This window comes from Malaclemys terrapin, chromosome 10 (assembly GCF_027887155.1).
Source record: "Malaclemys terrapin pileata isolate rMalTer1 chromosome 10, rMalTer1.hap1, whole genome shotgun sequence".
Lineage (NCBI taxonomy): Eukaryota > Metazoa > Chordata > Testudines > Emydidae > Malaclemys > Malaclemys terrapin.
This window is the reverse complement of record NC_071514.1, coordinates 27,931,781-27,956,610: the sequence shown is the minus strand read 5'-3', so window position 1 is coordinate 27,956,610 and position 24,830 is coordinate 27,931,781. Positions and strand designations below refer to the sequence as shown.

Genomic DNA, 24,830 nt, shown 5'->3' with positions numbered 1-24,830 from the left:
CAGATTTTGTCATCAGGATTCGATGAGTCAAGATCTCAGCTTTCATTCGGCTTTCACTGAGATCTGTCATGGTTGGGTTTTGGCTCCAACTGCACCTACCATCCTCAAATTTGGATTTAACTGAACTGTTTCCTCACAATAAGGTTTTACATGAGTGAGTCACAAACCCAACTGCAGCACCTTCCTGTTTTATACAGGCTTGGGACCGACACCATTGCTGACAGCGGCAGGGTTCCTAGTGCATCACTGAGGGAAAAGATACCATTGTGTTGATTTTAATTTAATGTTCTTGAAGTTGTTCCCAGAAAATTTGCTAGGAAATGATACTACAGCAACTGTCCCATGGCCAACTCCAAACTAAAAATCAGAGGATGATTGATCTTCTAATGGTTCAAGAAAATGCTCTCTCAATGCTTAAAGAGTTTGATTCTCTAAGAAAATATGTTTCACAAATGAGCTTACATTTTATTTAGCTGACCTAGGTGTCAATTCTGAGATGCAGGAATAAGCCACAATTAAATATAGATGATGGAATACTGTTGGCTTTACAGATTTTCACACTAACTGGTGTATATGGGACTGACCAGGATTTTTATGTTTCAAATATGGACCAACTCACTTTCATTCTTAAATATATGCTAGGAAACTTTCTGCACTTTCATATTTCTGAACTTTTGAATTTTCATACACTGAATATCTGTACAATCTGACTTGAGTGAAATTTCTTTCAGCACTGCCACATTAATGCAAGAGAATGCAATCGACCAGAGGCCTGGAATAACCTTTCTAGCAAGAACAAAGCTTTCCTGGTAAATTGTTAACTATTATTTAGAAAAATTGGACAGAATGATTTGTCCAGAAATCAGCAACCAGGTGAATTAAGTCATTAAAATCAAAAGGCCTTGAGACCACTTTTCTAGTTTTTTTCCTAATGATGTCTCTGAATATTGTCTACATATAACAACCAGAGTTGAACAGAGACTATAAGTATTAGATAAGACTAAGTATTTTAATTATACTACTGTAAAATAATACAGAGTCCACCACCCCCATTATTAATCACAAAATGTTTGTATGGCTTTAAGATGAGTGGAGAAATTTGATTCACTTTTCTGTAATTTATATAGTCATATATATAATTATTTGACTTACATTTACTGATAATGTATTTTGAGCTATAGTATGTAAAGATGATAGGTTACAAACCACTCTTTCATTTTTTAATATACAAAAGAATATAATGCCCTCAGAGCATTTAAAGTCTCATTTACCAATCCTAATCGTAGCCTGATTTCCTTGGAACCTTAAATACTGAGATCCTAGGTTAGAGAATACAGGAAGTGAGTTTTCACTTTGTTGTTTTAGAAGGAAGCTAGGAAGTGTCTTTAATACTTGCCTTTGTTTACTGGACACCAAAAAATAAATTAAAACAAAATAATTAACATTGAAGAATTTTAAAAAGCAGGCACTTATCTTGAAAAAGGAGCTCATCAGTGGACTTGCATCAAGGTAACATCGTGGTACTACCAACTTTTTAGGGCCAGATTTTACAACCCTTACTCATGCTGAATGGACACCAATAGTCCCAATAAAGGCAATGGGACTGGGTGGTGTGGGTAAGTGCTGCTCAATGCAAGGGGGTTGCAGAGTCTGGCCCATAATGCATTAGCTCCACATTTTCAAAGTAGTATGAAGTAATTTAATTGGGTAGCTCTCATTATTATTAATTACATGACTAAAGTCCTGCACAAAATCTTAGGAATGCTTCTTATTTTCTTGTTTATTGTGTTCATTATTATTTATTATTTCTGTTGTGGTAGCAGCTAGAGGGCAGGGCCCCATTGTACTTACAAATACATAAAGAGATGGCCCTTGCTTCAAAGAGCTGATGTGTTATTGTGATATGGCTATGGTTTATTACAGTGGTTGAATAGGCGCATAATGTTCCGTAGGCCCCTCGAAATCTGGATGCTGTATCTTGTGAGGATTTATTGCTCTAGGTAAAACAGTTAATATATACATTAGTAGTGTTTCTTTAAGAACTGAACATTCATGCCAATCATGAACCTATTGTCCTGTTAACAAGAAGTTCTGCAGATGATCTAAAGTGACTGAACAGAGCAGACCTTTTGCCCTATCGTAATAATAAGTATTCAATAAATCTTTTTATGACACAGGAAGTTGTGTGACCCCTCTATTTGTAATAACAGCACGGCCTTACAAAGGATATGAGAAAAATGTTAGATATATGAATTGCTTTGCTGATAACTAATGAAAATATTTTTCTTCTTGGTACAGTTACTCTGAGGCAATTTTCTACACACATTACCCATTGCAAAATAGCCACTCTCCTGGACATTGAGAGGAGAGTTCACAAGTCCTGATGTTCATAGACAAGGGCCTGATCCAAAGTCCAATGAATACAGAAACAGTTTTACAAAAGAAGAAACATTGTGACCTTTATTTTTCTTTATGCAAGTAGTTTAAACTAGTCCTTTGTTCTTCACCATTGTGCATCCTATAGCATACTGAATTTATTTAAGGCCTCTTTCAAGAGACAGCGTAGCTTGAGAAGAGTGGTTGGGAACAGGAAACCAACAGAGGCAAAATTATTAGCCAAGCCGTAAATTAGAAAGTAAAATAATTAAGAAGCATATATAGGCCCTTCCATCTCGCAGGGTCCTAGAGCCCAGGCTCCAGCCTGAGCCTGCATGTGTACACAGTAATTCAACAGCTCCTTGGCTCTTAGCCTGAGCCCCACAAGCCCGAGACAGCTGACATTGGCCAGCTGCAGATTTTTAATTGCAGTGTAGACATTTCCTCTGTCAATCCAGTAACTTTCAAGCGCACCAAATTCATTTAAAACTATTGGAAAATATATTCCAGCACTGTTCCAATTTACTACAATCCAAGGAAAACTTATAGTCATTTAGAAATGTCATCAAGGAGATGAAAGGGTTGCACATTTTCTCTGCAGCATGGAGAGAGGAAGACAGAGCAGGGAAAAGAGAGCAGAGACAGACTCAGAGAGACTTTTTCTAAAGTCCACAAATGAATGCTAACAATTACAAAGAACAATGCAGATTTGATGAGCTTCTCCCAGAGCTATTGTTTGCGAAAGAAGCTGTTGAGACTTGATAAGCAGCTTATGCATGTCCTTAGCACTCATTTTCAATGTTCCTGTTGATTCAGATGCATTTTATTAATTTCTTCCAGATTTATTTTTCTTTCCTCTTTTCTTTGATGGGTGATTGGTTTTATAGAACTCATTGTTCTCTCTGAATAAGAGTGTGATTTTCTTTTAACATTTCATAATATTTCACACTGATATTTGTTTATTGGATCCAAGTGATTTGTGATCTAACTTAGGCCCTGATCTTGCAGAGACATATATGCAGGCTTAACTAAGCATGGTGTGTGTCCCTATTGAAATGAATGGTGTTACTCACAGTGTGTAAAACTTAGCATGTGCAAGCCTTTGCGTGACCAGAGCCTTTGCTTGGTATAGCCATGTTTCCAGAAGTGAGAGTATGATGAGCAATCCTCAGTTCAGCTGAGATAAGCTGCCAGAAGTCTGGATCCTTTTATATATTTTGTCTGCAAAACTGAACTGAAAAGCCAACAAGAACACATTTGCACGAGATACTATTCACAAACAATATTTCAGCATTTTTCTTTCAGTCCGGAGTAGAAATGAAACAGACCAGAAGCAGGAGAAAATGAAAAATAATGGGGTGAAACATTTATCTGAAATATTTGGCAGATGAGGCGGTTTATTTCAGTTCAGTGCAAACATTGCCAAAAGTTTGAGTCATCTCTCAGGTTAATTAGAACAGTTCAACAGTACCTAGTTAACAGGCTATTTAATAGTTGTGAGAAAAAAATCATGAAAATACTCCACACAAGATGGTTGCTTTCATATCAAAAGAAACGAGACTTTGAAAATAAATTTATCCATCAAAAAAGGAAAAAATCAAACAAATTTTCAAAATATTGATGTTTGTGCCGAACAGCAATACTATGTTTGTGTGAAATGGTTGCAATTAAAACCACAAACGACACAGCTCACTTGGTTGAGGATTTTGCTATAGAATCGAAAACAGAGACCATTTTTGTCTAGCTAGAGACTCTCCAAGGTTATGAATCTGGCTCAGTTTTAAGAGCACCTAAATTGATTTGGTTTTGCTTGGAAATTATAAGAGGTACATGAATTTTGTGTGAAATCAGGAGAAACTCTTGAGTTTTACATTGAGATACTGTGTACAAACTCTAGATTTAAAGTAAAACATAAGGGGTTTAAACCCATGCATCTCAAAAGAGAATGAAGTATACACACAAACATCTGCAAACTAAAACATCCCAGTTTCTACTGAAGCTCTTATTACTGGACCCTACCAGAAAGCATATACCTAGCTTTATAAGCCAGGGTCTGGTCCAGTATAGCAATTCTTGTATTCCTAACTTTCAAATGTCGCACCTGGTTAACAAAAGTCTGCAAGGACAGGGATAACTTGCATACAAAATTCCAATCCAATGTAAAGGGACAGAGACACGATATCTCGCCCCCTTACACAGACTCCAAATGCTCCCACTTCATGGTTTAAAATGAAAACATTGACAAAACCTTATTATACCTCCAATTCAGAAAAGCACTTAAGCACCAGATTAAGACTCAATGACAACAAACACTTTGCTGATCTGGGACCTAAAAGTACATCAATGGGTGCCATTAGGATATATTTACACCAACAAGGAAGGAGACTGCTAATGCCTTGAAGCAACAAGCTCCCAGACACAAAATGTTAGTTTTGAAAGAAAACAGCACAAGCAAAAACATTCAATTAAATGAGTTCAACTCTTCATTCTGTTTGAGCTGGAAAAAAGGAGACAAGTACAGCATGGAAGAGGAAATGCTTTGAAGCAAATAGCCAATAATTCTGTTAAACTTCATCTAAAGTATTTTTTCTTGTATCAGACAGTCCTGTTGGAGAGGGCAAAGGGACCTGAATGGGTTTAATGGGACAAGGGTTTTTAAATGCTGTTTCTGCAACCTCTACAGATTCAAAAAAAAAAAAAAAAAAACATAAAAGACAGTACTTGAACAGTATAGCATCTCAGATGTTCCAACTCTTTCTCCCTGACTCTCTTGAGACGTCTACAGTGGGGACTAATGCTGATTTGACATTCATTGATTAGAGTTTTCACATTATGTCTCATGACATTCTGTGGTGTCCCTGAGGTCTTTTGGAAAAGCTTCTCTAGATCATGTTATCTCACAGTAAACCTAAATATATTCATTGTGAAATTTCATAAGAGGAACAAAAAACTCCTGCCATCATCACTGTATGTTATTCAGCTACCATCTTCCCTTTCTGAGTGTCTTTTATAGACTTGGAACTGCACTAGTTTTGCTACCTACGTCAATTGAACACTACAGGGGAAGGGCAAAATTTGCCCCTAAAGTCTTAGGCAGCGATTTCATATCACATCCCTATGTAGCTCCAGGCTCAGACTTACAATAGTGTGAAAAGTAAGAGAAGGTAGGAAAAAATAAGATAACCAAGTCATGTTTAAAAAACACCCTCATTTATCCCAGGGGGCAAATATATATTTTCAATAGATTTCATAAAATATATTGTGTGAGATTTTATATACTGGCAGCTTTTCATGTTATACAGAATTATTTTGATTCACATCCAATGCGTATACTAGAGAGTGTGGAGGGCAGGATGGGACTAGAAGCATAGCCGTTTATGGAAGTAGTATGTTTCCATCTTTGGGGATAGGGAGAATAAGAACAGTCTACATAAAGGACTGTGTTTTTAAAAGGCATGCTCCACATCTTTTAAACATGCTCATTGCTGATGCTACTATATTCTACCCACCCAGGAATCCCTCCTCTACTACTGCCACTAACAGGTACAGATACCAGAATACAAAAGGGGGGAGTTAATTCTCCTCTCTCTCTGCTCTTGAAATGTTCCCATTGCTCCCATTTTCCTGTTAGTCATAGTTCATTTCTTACTCCTTTTATTTCCAGTTTGTTTGTCTTGATCCCAAAATCACCAAATGCAACAGGCCCTCTGAATTTGAATATCAGCCCATTTGCCCATCCTAAATTGCTGTGCCACAAGAAGTTTCAAAATAAGATTTCAGCAAATGACAAGTCACAGAGAAAGCAGGTTATTTTTCACTCCCTTTATCAAAGTGATTGGCAATTCCCATTTCAAAAAAGGTGAAACAAAAATAAAGTCTATGGGAAAATATTAATCTGTATCTGCCCTTAAAAACCAGTTCCGGTTGACTGTCACCTCCTCCCCTTAAAACTTGAGGATGGATACAATATGGAAAAAAAGACGAGTTGGACAACACAAGATAAAGATTTCAGTGCATAGAGGTGCATGCAGTGATTTTCTACTGGTGAGCAGAGAAATGAAGACCAAATGGTACACAGAACCCACCCGCACTGTTAGAAATAAATTGTCACAAATCTCCTTCCACGCCCACCTCTACTCAACCACGGGACTGACTCTTCCCATCCCATCTCCCACTCATCTTCCCATCCCAAATCCCATCTTTCCTCTGAAGAATCCTCCCCAATCTCTCCCCTTGATCTCCTCCAGGCCTTCCCCATTTCTCCTCTTCTTAACAGACCTCCCAGTTTCCCAGCATCTGTCCTTTCTACTGTTCCCCGGCTTCTCTCTTGGCATGGTCCCCTTGTTTCCCCTCCCACTTCTTGCAATCCCTCAGTGACCACTGTTCCCATAAAGCCTGGTGCTAACTCCATCTCTCAATCCACCACCACCACAAGATCTGAGTAGCTCCCTCTCTACGTAATGCTGATGTCAGCCTCTATAGTAATAAGCACAGCAGTAAAGAGGACTCAGTAGGCTCAGTACCCTCGGGGGGCAGGGGGAAGCATTCATTGGGTCTTTCAGGGACCATTAAAAACTGTGAGGAAGTAACCCCCACTGTGGCAGTACTTTCTGCCCCTTTCCCCTGTGTAGGAGAAAACAGAATTGAGATGAATAAGCTGGGCAGTGGGCTTGCACATTCTATTCACCAGGGGAAATTAAAGGGCCTCCTGTAGAGGTGGTGTCCAGACTGGTGCACTAGAGATGCACCCTTAATCCACCACTAAGTGAATCAAGTAAAGTGAATGCATCAGTCACCAGGAAATATGTTGGTGGCACATTTTGTTACTAGCTCATTAAGTAATTTGTTGTGACGAGTACTCATCATTCCCTTCAGTATTTGATTCTTGTTGAAAATGCAGAATAGTCATTTATTTTATATTGTGAAGCCTGGTTGGTTTCTCCCCATGCCTGTCAATCCCAACACTTGGAGGGAGAGAGGCAATCGATTTTACAGTGAGTAACTACAGTATCACTGGCTTGTTGTGGTTTGAATTAAAAAAAAAACAATGTACAGAAAGGAGTTTTCAATCTATTGATAAATGGATATTTGCCTTTTCCTTCTATTATTTTTTATTATACTCGACAACTCCAGAAGAAATGACAACTCTGTAAAGTTCACTAGCTGTTGGCCTTTAGCCATTTGAGTATCCAACTATTTGCACTCTGGTTAGAGTTCATTGGGGCTCGGTCTACACTTAACAGTGTTGCCTGCATTGCTATGTCGGTTATAAGTGTGTGGGGGAAAATCTTGCCCCTCAACATCATAGCTATGCCAGCAAAAACTCCAGCCTTTGTGCAGTTATATCAGTGACAAAGCCTCACAGCATAGCTTATTTCATCCAGAGAACTGGTATAAGTATAGCAGTAAAGGAACAATTTTGTTGATATAAATTACATCCTCACTAGGAGGATTTGCCAGTACAGCTCTACTGGCAAACCCTTTCTAGTGTAGACACAGATTAACATATATGGTCCAAATTAATTCCAGGTGTAATTGCATTGACTTCAGTAAGGCTACATCACATATGTCTATATTTTTAAAGCCCTTAAATATAATTAATTTTGTTATAAACAGCACCTTTAATTATTAAAATAAATCATTTTTAAACTTCTTTCATCTTTTCATGCTATTTGTTTGCTTTCTGTATTTCAGCTCAAACAAATATAGACTAATCAGTTTTCTTATTGTCTAGCTGACTAGTTCCCTGTCAATTTCACTTTCAGGTTCTCAGGCATCAGCATAATGCTGAAATGGGTTAAATGCACTGCAAAGGGAGCACTGATTTGCTTTTGCTTTTTTTAACAAAACTTACTTTTGGAATTAAAAACATATGGAAACACTCTGATTGGTCTTAGGTTTTATACAAACGTATTTGTACAAGAGGCACAGTGTATGGAGGGGACCGTGCTGCACTGTCCGAATTCCTGCAAGGGAAGGCACATACTCAAGCAGGAACTCTACAGCTGGAGGCCATGCTGGAAATTAGATCAATGGTGTGGAAGGCTTTTTTGAAGTCTGTTTGGAGTTCAGCTAAGGTACTTCGCACCACGTTGAAGTTTGCATTTGTAACTGTACTTAATTACATATTAGACCAGAAGAGGTGGCAGCCAGATTTTCAAGTGCTCATCGTCCAGAGTGCTGAACTCTTTTGCAAGTCTGGCCCCAATAAGGAGTGCTGAGCTCTTCTGATAATTCTGGAACTATCAAGGCAGGAAGGCACAAAGAGATGAAATCTAAATAAGTAAGTAGGTGCAGAAAGCACACACGGGGAGCCAGAGAATCCAGTCGGGACCACCCTTCCTCCCCAGCATCTCTCTGGACCCAGAACTGAGCTGAGATGCCTCCTCTACTCTGGGGGCACTAGGACCCAAGTGGTGCCTCTCCTCTTCTCCCCTCTTCTCCCTCCCCACATGTGTCCTTAGGGAACAACTGCTGAGAGGAACCAGCCAGAGTCTCCAGCTGGTAGGAACAGCTGCAGAAGCAGCTAATGCAGGGGCCTTCGGACATTCAGGGAATGTTCTACAGTTGAGTGGACTTCCTCTGCCTGCACTGACTGGCTGTTTGCTCCAACTCTCTCCTTCCCACTCCGTTCAACTCAGCTTCCATCTACATCAGCCCCTATTACCCTCTTGTCCCCTGCCCCGTCCCCCTTTCCTCAGGGAGCTCTCTTCCTTCATTTTCCTTTCCATTTAGCTGATCCCCTCCTAATTAAGCCCACCCCACTCCCCAAAAAAATGTGGAACTAACACGTTTGCTGCCATCACATTGTTCATTATGCTTTTGTTTAACCCCTTCCCCCATCCAGTGCTTGTCTTGTCCATTTAGACTGTAAGCTCTTTGGGGCAGGGACAGTCTGTAACTCTGGATTTGTACAGCACCTAGCACAATGGGCCCCCATTCTTGGTCAGTTCTTGGGCACTACCATGACAAACAGTTACTACTAATACCATCGCCCTGTATACCGTCCAACAGGGAAGGTAGTACCATCTACAGCACTAGTCTACTGCTGTGCCTGTGCTTCTGACCCACATCATAGTTGACCTCTCCCGATACTATGTGCCCATGCAGGTGCAGCCACAGTCTGTGATTAAATTATGCAGCAAATTTAACCTGCCAGTGCCTCTTCAAATTGCCTATTCCAGCCTACATAAAACACCCATCCTTCCCTCCCTAATGCGCCTAGAGACACGCTGCCTGTAATTTCTGTCCTCCTATCCAGTGTCCCACCAGTTCCACAGGTTGATGCACCATCAACCCATGGAACTCATTGCCAGGGGATGTGGTGAAGGCCAAAAGTATAAATGGATTAAAAAAAGAATTAGATAAGTTCATGGAGGATCAGTCCATCAATGGCTATTAGCCAAGATGGTCAGGGATGCAACCTTACATTCTGTCTGTCCCTAACTTGACTACTAGAAGCTGGGACTGGAGGGGGATGCATCACTAGATAAATTGCCCTATTCCGTTAATTCCTTCTGAAGCACCTGGCACCAGCCACCGTTGGAAGACCGGATACTGGGCTAGAAGGACCATTGCTCTGACCCAGTATGGCCAGTGTTATGTTCTGATGTATCATGTATTAAAACTATTATGACAATAGCCACAACTAGAATATAAGTGATAGGTTTACTTGTTGGCTTTAATTGCACAGACACAAAAATTTGCCTACTACTAGCTACACTCATGTCAGTGAATAATAAATCTCACACTGGAAATACCTATCATGATTCCCATTTAGATCTTGGAAATCTAAAACTTGCACCCTAAAAGTGATGTTTACTAGAGACTATGAACATTTAAGCCTGCACAGCTCTCAATGTACTGACCTTTTGATAGTAAATCAACAATGACCAGCTTTTGCCAATCGGCATCTTGTAAGGAAATAAAAAAATAACAAGCTATCTGTCATGTATAATCCCATCAGTTTATTTATTCTGCTGCTCCTAATGTTTTTTACTTTGAACATCGGCTGGAGACATTATGGCATTTGGAGGTTAACTATTAGTTTTTAAATAACTAACCTCTTTACTAAATGACTTTAAATCTAATAAAAATAAATGATGTGGTGAACAGTAAAGTATAACCACCCCAATATCACATATCAATGACCTCATGTGGTACATTCTAGCTATTCATGGGATTTTTCCCAGCAGTTTTGTCATTTCACAAATGCAAATATAACAAACTCTGCACAGGAATCATTTCATTCACCATGGATATGCAGCCAGTTGTGGCGTGGAACATAGCAACTAATTAACAGCACACAGTTACATAAAAGTTTAGGATAGGACATGAAGAACAGCTTATCTAAATTAAGATACAGGAGCAATGTAAAATGCAATGATCCACGGTGAGATTTGGCCGGATACCCCACCACCAAAAAGTGCCACGAGTTCTTTAACAGCCACTGTAATCAGGATCTTTGTTTTACATCTCTTTCAAAAGACAGCATTTTCACATTGGATCAAAGTATAATTAAGGAATAGAATAAAGCAAAGAAGAAACCTTGACTCTTTCTTTGAAAGCGATCTGTTCTGAGAATTGGTAGGTTTGTGAATATCTAGGAGGTTGAATAGATCTCAGAAAGAGACTTACATTTGACATAGCTAAAATCTTGCTTTATTTTTTAAAATGAATCAGTCAAAACTTGGCTTTGGACTGTCCGAGTTACCCGCGCTTTCCCAAAGAAGCTCTACCATCCACCCATCACCGTCATATTTCCATGGCTAAGTCAATTGGGTGCAGTAATACTTAGCCTTTTAAAGAAATAGCATCCTGTAATATTAAAGACTTACCACATCCATAATCTGCATGAGGCTAAGAGTGAAGTAGACAGTGAGCGGCTGGGAATCATTGGCCACAGGCCTCTCCAGAGGATTGTAATTCTTCAGCAACTCCTTGTAGAGCTTCCTCTGGAACTCTCCTTGCAGGGACACTTTAAACAAGTAAATTGTTTGAATAAGTAAATTGATAAATACTTAGGAATCTACTGCCAGCATCATGATGTAAAAGAATGCAGCGCTCAGAAATGCTTTCCACTCAGAATCTGCTCCTATTAGCCAAATCAGCTATTATGTTAGCTTTATTTTCTACTTCCTCCTTCCAAGAAATGCTACCATAATTCATGTATTACATCTATTCCATTAATTACCATAGCAAACTCTTATCCCAAAACTGCTACCACTCACCTCTTCTCTTCCCTGACTTAGTATGTAGAACTTCTGGTTGATGTGTCTCACCTTTCAGAATCTGCCACTCTGGCGAGTTCCCCTCTTTAGCCAGGGAGAGCAATTTCCAAATGTTAAGATCAATGTGTCAACATTTGCATCCTTTGTATCAGGGAGGAGAACTAGTGAGATGTAGCAGTTTTTAATGGATGAAATACACTGCTCATAATTTGATAGTTGCTGTAGCATAGCTATAACTAGAAAAACAGAAGAGTGTGATATACCTGAAAAGGACAAGACAAAGACAGAATAACTGGAGGTTACAAGGACAACCAAAGTACCCATATCTTGGATTGTAAACTCTCTGGGGCAGGGATAGTCTTCTTGCCCTGTGCTTGAACAGCACCTAGCACAATGGGGTCCTGGTCCATGACTAGGATTCCGAGGCATTACAGTAATACAAATACTAAATCACACCACTGGGGAAATTTTATCATCTTTGTGCACCTCAAAGCTCCATATCATTCTGTCATTTACTTTTGGTGAGAGAGAAATCATACCCCTGGGGTGGAGGGATGGAACAGCAAATACAGGAGAGAATTAGAGGACTGTGTACAGGTGGAAATCCACATCACTGTAGGAATCAGCCCTTTTTGTGTCTGACCTGTGTGTCTGTCTCCATCCCAAAGCAATGTCATCTGTTTCCCGCCCCACACCTTCACCCCAGCTTATTTCCTGATCACCAGCGCTGTCTTCCCCACACAAAGGAAGCCAGGGTCCTTACCCTGAGGAGCTTACTGTCTAAAAGCCAGGGGTATGTTCCCCCCCTCATCTTTTAGCCCCTACCCCTGCCAAGGGGGTAAAAACTATTGAGGCTGATCCCAGACAGTGATCTGGGCTAGGGAACAGTTTTCACTCCACTGATCTGAGCACCAATGCAACAGAGAGGACAATATGGGGGTGGGCGTCAGTCCACCCACCACTGCAGAAGAGTCCTGCAGAAGACTCTCCAAAAGGATTTAAAGGCAATTGCCTTTCTTCCTAACCCACATGGGTATCCCCCTTACATGCCAGCACATTAGGGGTCACATCCCCTCTTCTCAGCTTGCCAAACATTGCCCACAGCTACCTGTTGGGCTAGGGGCAGTTTGCAGAGCATCTGCACAGTGGCCTCATCACCAAGGCTACACCTGATGACTAAGAACCAGGAGAGTAAACTCCAGCCTGAGCCCTGTGGAGAGAAGGGGCTTAGCAAAGGATGCGTGGGCAAGCAGAGCCCTCCGATACACAGCCACAAGGGCAGAAAGGGAAAGAGGAGCACAAAAGTCCACTCACCATGTACGAGCGCCACAGCCACGATCAGCCAGACAGTCAGCTCCCGGAGTCCCATCCCAAGAGCCAGCCTCGCTGGGGAAGTGCAGCGGCTGCAGAGCCCCAAACCCAGAAGCAAAGTTAAGCTCGAGCCCCAAATCAGCCAGGCAGCTGCCGAGAACAGGCACTTGGAGCGGGGTAAAGAACGGGAAAGAGACGCAGAGCAGAGACTGAAAGGCGAGTGCTTGGTGGCACACAGGGCTGAGGGGTTCTGGGTGTCAGGAACCGGGCTCCAGCTCCTCTTCCTGGTCCCAGCTCCCTTCCTGGGCTGGCCCCGGATCTCTCCTTGAGATGCTGCCGGCTCAGGCACAGCACAGGAATGCTAATGACCGCCCCTCTCCCTCCACCTCCTCCTCCACGTGATGGATTTCCCTACTTTCCTTAATCCCTCGAGACCCTCAGGCAGGGCAGAGGGGAGGCAGAGACGTTTTCGCTGCTGCAGCAGCAGGAGAAATGCAGCCCGTTCAACAGAGCAGCCCTAGCTTTATAGGGCTGTGCGTGTGAGCTAAGAGCGGATTTCACTCTCCACCCCTTCCCTCCCTACTCAGCCCTGTGACAGTCACTCAGGCACAACTCCCCTCGGGCCCCATCCCACTGCCCGTCTCTGCAGTTCACTCCAAGAGGGACACTTCACTACCGCAGGATCCAGCTACTCTTGCTCACGTTTTAACAACCAAGCTGAGCTGGAGACTTCTCCTTTGGGGTGCGAAGCACCGAGGAGGCAGGAGCTCTGGCTCATCCCTGCCTGCAGAGACCCTCCTCTCTGCACAGCAGCCAGGCCCTGGGGCAGCCACAAATCCAGCAATTCCTAGTAAATGGAGCTGACTCCGCAGTATGGGGGCTCCTCTCCTGGGACAAATAAGGGCAAAGCAAAACTTGTGCCAAACTTGCATTTATTTATAAGGCAGGAATATACATTCTGGTGGTCCCTCAAGTGAGAGCACCTTATTGGAACCTGATTAGCTTTAAGTGCAATTAAAGGTCCAATCACTGGAAAACTGAGAATAAGAGCCCCCATTCCTACCTCACTCAACCCCCTGCGCGCTGGTCTTCAGCAACATAGCACCTGATTCTCTGGTGTGGTGCAGCAGCCAGCATGAATTAGACCTAAACCCAACTTAACTGGCCCCAGGAAGGATAACCCCATATAAGATACTCTGCTGGTGCAGAGGTGGCTTTATGCCTCTCTCACTCCAGGCTGCTGGGGTAGCAAGGAAAAAGAGAGTGTGGCTGGGACCCCCATGCTATACTGCTCCTCACCGGTGCCTTCGGCTCCAGGGGCCATTGCAGACTGGCCATGGCATGAACTTGCTGCTCTAACGTGACAAAGAAGGGCACTGGTCTATCCATAGCTGCAGCAGGATAGAGGACCGCAGAAGAGAACTATAAGTCACCTTTGCCCCCCTCCCCAACCCCGACTTGCACTGTGTGCACTGCAGCCATAGCCAAGGATCTGACCCCAGTCACATTTGTTTTGGGGGGGCAGGTGGACTCAGATAACGTTGTATATGCATGAACCACTTTGTGATCTTTAGATCCCAGCTGATGCACAGAGCTGGGAGCTCAGGTGTGAGATGGTTATTTTTCCAGTGTCTAGAATACCACAAAAAGAGTTGCAGGAGAAATCCATGGCCCCTGATTTATTGATTATGCTAAACACATTTTTTAAAGGACACCAGAAAGTCAGCCATATCCAATGATCTGGGACACAGCCCACAGCCTTAAACCCTCGCCATGCTACGCACCCAGTGAGATTCGGGTCTGTTTGCTCTTACACTGAAGCAACAAAAATATTAGTCTTCTGAGGTCTGGTTTCCTTTCCTTCAAAAAAAAATGGTCTTTACATGCAATTAATATTTTTATGCTCTTCCTTAAGAGTTTCAGTCCTCCTGGGTGCCAAACGCTGGATGTTCAGCATCCTTCACATCAATGGACTTCAACAGGCATTGAAGCCACTCAGCAGGATCAGGCTTCTAAAGCTGTTCAGGAGCATATTAAAATAGTGGATTACTTTATACCCAATAGTGTTTCTATATTTGCTTGTTTTTCAACCAAAGGATACTGAAGCACTTTAACAAACCTAAATTTACACACAAACCCCATACAGGGATCACTTAATCAACCAGTGAAATGTAATCATAACTCTGACAAGCCAGTGGTCAACAGCCACCCTTCTCCCCCGCCCCCATCCCCCCGCCATACACACCCTTGCTTAAACCTTCTGTGAAGCTCAGATTTGCAAAGAGACATCTTCATTTTGTTGGAGAGCTTTACGAATTGCTAATTCGTAGCTCAGCATCTGTGGGGCATTTTACAGTTCACTAAACCGTAACTTATAGTAAAAGCACATTTCCAGGGAAACAAACATTTAGGCTACTGCCTTAAAACCATAAATCCTAAGTAATCAGTGCTTAGGAGAAAAAAAATGTGCATTTGCCACAACTCTGTACTTTTGATTGGAACTGGCTAGAAATAGTCAAAATACAAATTTATTAATAGGGCTTTTTAATGTACCTATTTTGCCAGAAACTTTCACTTAGCCTGAAATCCATAGCCCAAGTGCAGAACCTGAGTAAATGGGTGAGGCTGGGGGGAGCTTGGGCATATGTAGATGAATTTTTTCTCCTAGCAGCAGAACACACAGTGGATCCCTGAAGTTCACAGATATACTGACTCTGCCTCTACCTCCTCAAGCTCTCACTCTCCCTCAGCTTAAGCACACATCCCTGGTCCCTACACAAACACAGATACTGATGTGGAGGAGTGCCACCATGAAGTTTAGGTCTGGTCTACATACTGTTTTGTACCAATTCAATTATTTCAGTTAGGGACTTGTTTTCCTATTGAAATAATTAACTCTGTACAATCCCTCCTGTGGCTGTAGCTATACTGTTAAACTTTATTCCCCTTACCTTATAAGAAGAAACTATACTAATTTAACTGTGTGTGCAGTAGAGGGGCTGTATCACTAACTATATGTGGTGCAATATTTGCGTAGACAGGTCCTCAGTCCCACAGTATGTAGAAAGATGCAGAGTCTCTCATGCATAGCCTCTTCTCTTCCGGGTCCCCTTGCACGCAGCACAGCCAGGGTGTTTCAGTTGCACTTGGGCCTTTCTGCAGCCATATTAAGGGAGCCAGTGAATTTCACTCCTAGGGATTGACTAAATCCTGCTAGGGCAGTAAAGTACAAACTGCAACTCCTTGCACTAGCAGATGCCAGTGCATTTCAAACCAAGGATTCAGTCTCAGGGAGGATGGCAATGTTTGCACTACCCTTGCTCATGAAGTGTGCTATCTTGTAGTTGAGACTCCACTGGATCTCCACCAGCAGGCATTGCATGTGAATCACACTCCCACTGGCTATCCCTGGCCACATTTTAGGTTGTGCTGGCTTACTGCGTACTCCCCTCTCCAACACCACAATGCAAGATTTAATGGTGTAAATCAACCCTCTCCATGCAGACTTTCTGTGGTCAGGAGCTCTATGACATGGGTTATACTGTGCAATGTCAAATGGAAAATTAACAGCAGAGCTGGAGGGGGAGGTGTCAGCGACTGAGCTGGTGACTGCTTGGAGTGTAGGATCCATTTCTGATTAGTTTTAGTTGTTAAAATGGCTTTAGGTAAGTTTAACCACCCCATAAATAGCTGTCACACTGTATTTCTGAGAAACATCAAAGTTTATTTCATGACAAACACATGACTGAATAGAAAAGATCTGATGCAATTCTAATATACAAAATTTGGAAAATCATCATGACACATGCAACATTTATTATGTATTTTAAATGATTTGACTGTGTTTCCCATTTACAATTTTAAAAGCATTTTAAGTCAATAAGTGGGTTGTTACTTTCGGTTCAAATCCCTGACCTCAGATTCTGTGCTTTTGCTACAATAGTTTAATGTCCTGGGTAACTGCATCGGAGCAGATATTTGCTATTGTTTTGCTTATCTGTGATAGACCACAGGGAGTGTTCATCAAATAATATAGAAAACAGCAGTTTATCAGTCACTGTTAGTTTAGAACTCTGAAGGGCCACTTACCCCAAACCCTAATTAGCTAAGATACTCACCTAAGTTACCTAGCATATCATCTGTTTAGTTATCTCTAAAGTAGGGTGACCAGATAGCAAGTGTGAAAAATCAGGACAGGGGGTGGGGCGTAATAGGATCCTATATAAGAAAAAGACCCCAAAATCGGGACTGTCCCTATAAAATCGGGACATCTGGTCACCCTATCTCTAAAGGGCCTGTCACTTGGTACCTAGGTGCCTGCATTCAGGACCAGGAACTAAAAGCAAACAGCTAAGTGTGCACAGCCTGAGCAGGGCAGAACATTTCTCCTTTTTCACATACAAGGTGGTGTATTTCCTGCAGCCTCTTCGGGACACTGGCCAATGAGATGCAAGCCGAGGCAATAGAAAAGCCAGGCTCGTTTGAAATCACACAGTACCCAAGGCGTGTCCGGTCATCAAGACCAATTCCCCGCCCCGGGGATATACTTTTCTGACAGGGTAACGCCTCAGCGGCTTCCTTTTAAATACTGAGGCTGTGACTGGAATCAGATCTCGGCCGCACTGAGGAGCTGGGAATCAGGGACAAACCCGCGGCTGACCGCGGCTTCACTGCAGCCAGAGCTCGGTAGCATTTCTCCGCCCCCATCACCCCTTTGCAACCCGCCCTCGCAGTGCCCGGCTCCAGAGGCTGCCCGCGCCCGCTCGGGTTCTGCCACAGGCCGCCTGCGGGAGCCGCCTGCGCACCTGTCCGGCGACCGCGTCCGCAGCTCAGCGCTGCCCTCTGCTGGCCGGCTGCGCTCCCGCCGCTCCGACCCTTCCCGCGCCTCGGCAACTTGAGGGCGCGGAGCCGGCCCGCGCTGGGAGGGGCTCGGCAGCCCCGGGGCAGAGGCTGCGCTGCAGTTTTTCACGTGCCTGCGCAGCGGGCCGTGCAGAGCAGGTCCTGGGCCCCCTGCGCTGCGTGACTCGGGGCAGTAGCCTCAGGCTGCCCCTGCAAGTGGGGGCGGGACGCGGGATGCCCATGCTGTTCCCCGCAGTCTGAAATGGGGGCAGGACAGTTACACTCAGGCCTGGGTGCACCCAAAGGTCCCTTCGCCCCCGGACTGTCAGCACTCACAGGAAGGAGCTAAGAGCAGCTTTGTCACAGCGCAATCAAGCGTCTCATGCTGTGCCCTTTATAGACTCACAGAACCACTTAGAGCAGTGGTTCTCAAGCGTTTGTACTGGTGACCCCTTTCACATAGCAAGCCTCTGAGTGTAGGGTGACCAGACAGCAAGTGTGAAAAATCAGGACAGGGGGTGGGGGGTAATAGGAGCCTATATAAGAAAAAGTCCCAAAAATCGGGACTGTCCCTATAAAATCGGGACATGTGGTCACCCTATCTGAGTGAGACCCCCCTATGAATCAATAAACACTTTTTAATATATTTAACATCATTATAAATGCTGGCAGCAAAGCGGGGTTTGGGGTGGAGACTGGCAGTTTACAACCCCCCATGTAATTACCTCGTGACCCCCTGAGGGGTCCTGACCCCAGTTTGAGAACCCCTGACTTAGAGGGACCCACTGGTCACCTAGTCTAAGGTGCAGGATTACAGCCCAGCAGTTTGGGTGATCTCCTCGGATCTGGGCGACTTACCGTCAAGTCTCTATTGCAAATTAGAAAGAAGAAATTTAAAAGTAGATCTCTTACATCCCAGCTGAGTGCCCTACCCACAGGACTATTGGCTATAAGGGCTCACACCACTTAACTCCAGAAGAGGGTTCAGAGCCATGAATGCTTAACGAAGAGGCACCTAAGTCCCTTTGTAGATCTAGGGTGACCAGATGTCCCGATTTTACAGGAACACTCCTGATTTTTGGGTCTTTTTCTTACATAGGCTCCTATTACCCCCCCACCCTGTCCCGATTTTTCACATTTGCTGTCTGGTCACCCTAGTAGATACAGGCCCTAAGTGCTCCCTTCACTCCTGACTAGCTTAGGCAGTTCCCTGCTCAGCTTGCTGGCTTCTGTGAATCCCTACAGTGCATGGGGTGCCTGGGCACCTAACTCGGAGCTATGAATTCCACTAGGTGACAGGGAACCGTTAGGTGTTGCAACACCCAAGAACCCTTTGCGAATCTTGCCCTATGCAGTCTAGACTGAGCTTCCATGCTAGAGCAATGCTCAAATCACCAACACATGCCAGTTAAAGACAAACACAACCACGTTATTTAGAACCATTTGGGGTCCTCAACATCTTTCCTTCTTAGTAATTAAAAGCAAACTCAGTTATAAAAATTCTGCTCTGTTTCCAACAATGAGCTCATTAACATTAATAAAGAATAAACTAACTAACACTTACCTATAGAAACTCAGGGTAAATCAGCAACTTAATTGTTTATTAGGAAAGGTTAAAAAGAAATGTCTGTTCTTCATGGATAATATGGAAGCCCAACCTCCAGTAGTATAAGAGTGTTGCCAGCACAGAGGCCCGAGGACAGCAACAGCGGCGTTCGTTACCCAGTGTGCTTCACGCCAATGAACACACCAGGGTGGAGAAGCAAACAAAGTTTATTTGAGATCTCAAAGTGGTGCAAGGAGACAGGCAAGTCTCAGATCAAGCACACCAGCAAAAACAGTTTTCCTCTCTTTATACATTTTACAACTAAACCCCCCCACTTCCCCCCTTCTCTACCCCTCCCTTTCCTCCCCCTCCGTTCTCTACCGAAGGCATGTTTATACATTTAAGACGTTAAATCATTCTGGGGCTATAAGTCTAGTTTGTTAGTAACTTCTCTCTAAACAGTTATCTGGTCCTGTTCCTCTTGATTTATTACCTCTTCTCCAGCTAAAAACATGCAAGCCTCATCATTATTGCTTGGTACCTGGTATGGGGGTGGGGAGTTGTAACTGATAATTGGCTGTTTACACATTCCATGCATCTAGCTTTCGAGGTCGATTAGAGTTAAACATTGAAGAACTTTGGTTCACATAGGCCTAATGACATCAACAGTTCCCTCCTTTGAGAATACTCAACAAGCTTTTGGCTGAGTTTTCTCATATTCTGTGGACAAGATACGATTGAGTGCCATGGAGCTGGGGTTCTCAATGAGAGGGTATGCCGGGACTTCTGGGGAACGGGAGGCACAAAGCTTACGGAGGAGCAATTTAAAACAAGCAATCAGGAGGAGGGTGACCAGGCACAGTACCACACCTGTGAGGAGGAAACGCACAAGACCATTTCCCAGTCCTCCCAGGTTGGGCAACCAACTCCAAAGGGAATCAAAAACTGTGGGTTCCCTTTCCTGAGCCTTCCACTGCTCAAAAGCCTGTTTGGCTGACAGGACGTGCTTGTTAATATCCTGTGAGTTTTCTGGGACATAAGTACAACATTCACTCCCAATAAGGACACACACCCCGCCCTGGGAGGCTAAAACATAATCTAAGGCCTGTCTGTTTTGCAGGGACAGCAACTGGAGCTGGTAAAGCTCTGAGTTAAGGCTTTTCTCTACGGCCAAGGTCTCATTGGCATACTTGGTGAGAAACACAGAGAGCCTACGATAAAATTGAGCCAGTCGTCCCACCCCATTGGATGGGAGAAAGATCATACCCAACCTGTCTCCTTCTGTAATTGGCTCTGGGGTGGCATACAAAGATCTACGCTGCCTGGGGCAGCCAGGGGGCAGTTTAGGGAGGACACGAAGGGGAGGGGCAAGATATCCTAGATAGCAGCTTCCATACCACCGATGCGGTAGCCACTTATAGGCAGAGGTACCGCAAATGTAAAAGGAGTGGCCATTCCCTACCACGCCATTATAACCGCTACTCTACCTATTTGTTTGGGTGACACTAAACGATCCGAACCGAGTGGTAGAGTCGGATTTGCCGTTAACATAGACAGGGATGCAAGCGTCACTGTCAGGGGATAAATAATACTGACAGGTGCTATTCCCAACAAACCAGGTGTGATTGCTGAACTTGAACTGTCGATAGCACACCAACCCAAGGGCCACTGACCGCAGCCTAATAGGGGAAGGGATATACGTTGAGTTGGCCTGCGGCTTCCAGGGGTCATCCCTTAACGCATACTGGGATTCAATGGTACATTTTTGCGACAAGGGGGTCCCCGAGGCATTTTTCCCCCTACTGAACCATCCCCAACAGATATCTGACCAATTTTGGGGAACTATCCTCCAGGGTAACTCTGCTGCGTGGTGTGGGATTTGGGAGCACACCCAGCAGTTAGAGAGGTTAAACTCTTGGGCAAAGCAAACCTTCAGGGACTCATATGTGTTTGTCTCTAAGTCAGCAGGGATTCCTTTCCATCCCGCATGTGCCTGGGGGGAAACGGGAGTTAACAAAAGGAGTGTCCCTATGGCAAAGAGCACCACTGTGACAGACCCTGGACCTGAACTCATACTGGGCAGGTGACCCTACAAATTCCCACAAAATAACAATTACCAATAGCAAGCAGATTAAAAACAAAAGGGACCAGGCCACCAGGTTAGGCCGGTCCTGTAAAAATAAACACAGCAAATACTCAAAGTTCTCATGAGGAGTGCGCTGCAACTGTCCAAAGAAATCACAGGGCATTCCCAGCAGACACTATTGTCGCCTGAATAACAGCTTAAGTCCCAGATCGTCACTGGCAGTCTTCTCTGCAGGCTGAACGGTCCACCGTTCAGGAGCGGGCACCGCTTTCAGACAAGAGTGATGAATCCAGTTTTTGTGTCCCTCAACCTTTGCTGCTGTATGGGAGACCAGCAGGATGGTGTGGGGTCCCTTCCACTTCTCTTGGAGAGGATCGTCCTTCCAGGTCCGGACGAGTACGGAATCGCCTGGCTGCAAGGAGTGGATCGGGGCATCCAGCGGGAGAGGTTGCAAATCTTTGGTATACCTGTGGAGAGAACAGCAGACAGAGAGCACATATACTGAGATAAGAAGCCACACCCCATTTCCCAGTCCCCTGCCAGAACCAGTGTACCATTCATAGGCCATGCCCTTCCAAACATAATCTCGAAGGGACTGAACCCTAATCTACCCTTTGGGAGAGCGCGAATGCGGAGCAAAACAAGGGGCAAAGCATCAGGCCACTTAAGGGAAGCCTCTTGGCAAACTTTTGAGAGGTGCCGCTTAAGTGTCTGATTTGTACGCTCCACTACCCCACTGGCCTGTGGTCACCATGGCGTGTGGAGTTTCCAGGAGATCTGTAGGGCATCCGATATCTTCTGAACGACTTGGGATGTGAAGTGTGTTCCGTGTCAGATTCCATCCACTGGGGGAGTCCGAAGCAAGGAATGATCTCCTGACAAATTTAAGAGCCACTGTTTTGGCAGTGTTGTTACGGCATGGGAAGGCCTCAGGCCATCCGCTGAATCGATCCACCAAGACGAGGAGGTATCTGAATGCTTGGGTTCGGGGAAACTCAGTAAAATCTATTTGCTAAACCAGTCCTGGGCCTGGGGTAGGCTCCAGAGTGGCTGGCAGCACTGACACTCCTGGTCAAGGGTTGTTCTTTTGGCAGACTAGACATTCAGCCTGCACCTGGGAGGCCAGAGGCCTAAGTCCAAAGGTTAGAAAATATTTAGCCATTAGCTGAGAGAGAGCCTCCCTCCCTGCGTGAGTGGACTGATGTAGCTTCTGTAGCACTGGCCGAATTAGGCCCTTTGGTAGTAGGATCTTTCCTTCCAGGGAGTGGAACCACCCCTCTTTTTCCTGGAGACCGAGCCTGTTGGCCTGGTTCCTTTCTTCGCCAGAGTACTGAGGGGTCGGGAGCTCCCCCACTGATGGGATGAGAGCATGCATATGGGCATTTTCAGCTTCCAGTGGTTCCAGGGTAGCAGCTCGCTTGGCCTCCCTATCCGCCCTAGCATTACCTCTAGCCACATCTTGATCTTCCTTTTGATGAGCCTTGCAGCGTACCACTGCTACCGCTGAGTGGAGCTGTACCGCTTCTAAAAGCCGGAGAATTTGAAGTCCGTGCTTAACTGGAGAGCTTTGAGCTGTCAACATTCCTCTTTGTTTCCATAGACCAGCATGGGCGTGTAGTACTCCAAAGGCATATCTGGAATCAGTAAAAATGTTAACTCTTTTCCCTTTTGACAGTTCAAGTGCATGGGTTAAGGCTATCAATTCAGCCAGCTGGGCTGATGTCCCAGCAGGTAAACCCTCTGCTTCCACGGTTTCGTGGAGATTTACAACAGCATAGCCAGCCCTCCTTTGCCCATTTACAACTGTACTACTGCCATCGGCATACCACTCATAATCAGCATTTGGGAGGGGTTGATCTTTTAAGTCTGGGCGGCTGGAGTATTGGGCATCTATGGTCTCCAAACAGTCGTGTTCCTGCTCCTCTGTCTCCGGTAACAGGGTAGCTGGGTTAAGGAAGGGACAGGTCTGTAGGGTAACTTCAGGATTTTCTACAAGCTTTGCCTGATACCGAGCAACCCGAGCCTGTGTAAGCCAGAGACCACCCTTAGTATCCAGCAGGGCTTGAACCATGTGAGGGGTATACACTTGCACAATTCCCTCCAGTGTCAGTTTCTCAGCTTCCCCAAGCACTAGGGCAGTTGCTGCGACCGCCCGCAAACATGCCGGCCATCCCTGGGCAACTTGATCCAGTTGTTTAGAGAAATATGCCATGGGACGTTTCCAGGTGCCTAATAACTGAGTAAGCACTCCCAGGGCCACCCCTTTCCTTTCATGCACATACAGTTGGAATGGCTTAGAGAGGTCTGGCAGACCCAGGGCTGGGGCTTCCATCAGTTTCCTTTTTAAAACCTTAAATGCCTTGTCGGCTTCTGGGGACCAGTGAAAGGGGTCATGATCCGCTCCCTTATCACATTCGTACAAGGGGTTAGCCCACAGTCCAAACTCTGGGATCCATATCCTGCAGAAGCCTGCCATACCCAGAAATGCCCTTAGCCGTTTACGATTGCTTGGGATAGGAATTTGGCAGATAGCTTCCTTCCTTTCGTTTGACAGCTGACGTTCCCCCTGCCTTATGTAAAACCCTAAGTATTGTACTTCTGGGAGAGCAATCTGAGCCTTACTGTGTGCCACTCGATATCCTCGGAGTCCAACAAAGTTCAGGAGGCTCACAGTGGCTTTAAGGCAAGAGGTTAGACCCATAGCAGCAATTAACAAGTCATCCACATATTGCAGGAGGAGGACTTTGTCCTTGTTGTCCCACTCCTCCAAGTCTCTGGCCAGGGTCTGGCTGAAAAGGGTGGGGGGAATTTTTAAATCCCTGGGCCAGCATTGTCCAGCAAAGCTGCTTTTTCACCCTCCTTTTGTCCTCTCACTCGAAGGAGAAAATCTCCTGAGATTGGTGTCGACCGGAATCGTGAAGAAAGCATCCTTTAAATCCAGGACCGAAAAATGGGTGTACTGCCCCCCTATAGAGGCCAACAGTGTATACGGGTTTGGAACGAGAGGGTGCAGAGTCTTAACCCGCTCATTAACCGCTCTCAGATCCTGGACAAGCCAGTATGTGCCACTGGGCTTTCGTACAGGCAAGATAGGAGTGTTCCAAGCTGACTGGCATTCTCGAAGTACCCCGCACTTTAAGAACTGGTCTATAGTTTCCTGCAGTCCCTCTCTGGCTTCCCTTTTGATCGGATACTGCTTGATTCGCACTGGACCTTTTCCTGGCAAGAGCTGAACAGTAACAGGGGTTTGATGGGCTGCCTTTCCTGGGATCCCTGATGCCCATACCAGAGGAAAAACCTGCTCCTCCCACTGGCTCCACTCTGGGGCTTGCATGGCTGAGGGCTCAATTGCAAGGGTCATTATCCAGGCATTCTCTGGAGGTAAGGTGAGGCTTATTTCATCTTGAGTGAAATGCAGGGTGGCACCTAAGCGACAAAGCAG

The 24,830-nt window shown here is 44.7% G+C and overlaps 1 protein-coding gene across 1 annotated transcript in view; it reads right to left on the bottom strand.

Annotated features, from left to right (window-relative positions):
- Positions 1-13,383, bottom strand: part of LOC128844983 (neuronal acetylcholine receptor subunit alpha-7) — a 98,321-nt gene extending 84,938 nt beyond the window's left edge. The window contains exons 1-2 of the mRNA XM_054043182.1: positions 12,921-13,383; positions 11,214-11,353 (exon numbers count right to left, since the gene is read on the bottom strand). Coding sequence (XP_053899157.1) covers positions 11,214-11,353; positions 12,921-12,975 — 195 coding nt within the window. The 5' untranslated portion in view covers positions 12,976-13,383. The remainder of the gene's footprint in view (positions 1-11,213; positions 11,354-12,920) is intronic.
- Positions 13,384-24,830: the final 11,447 nt, after the last annotated feature.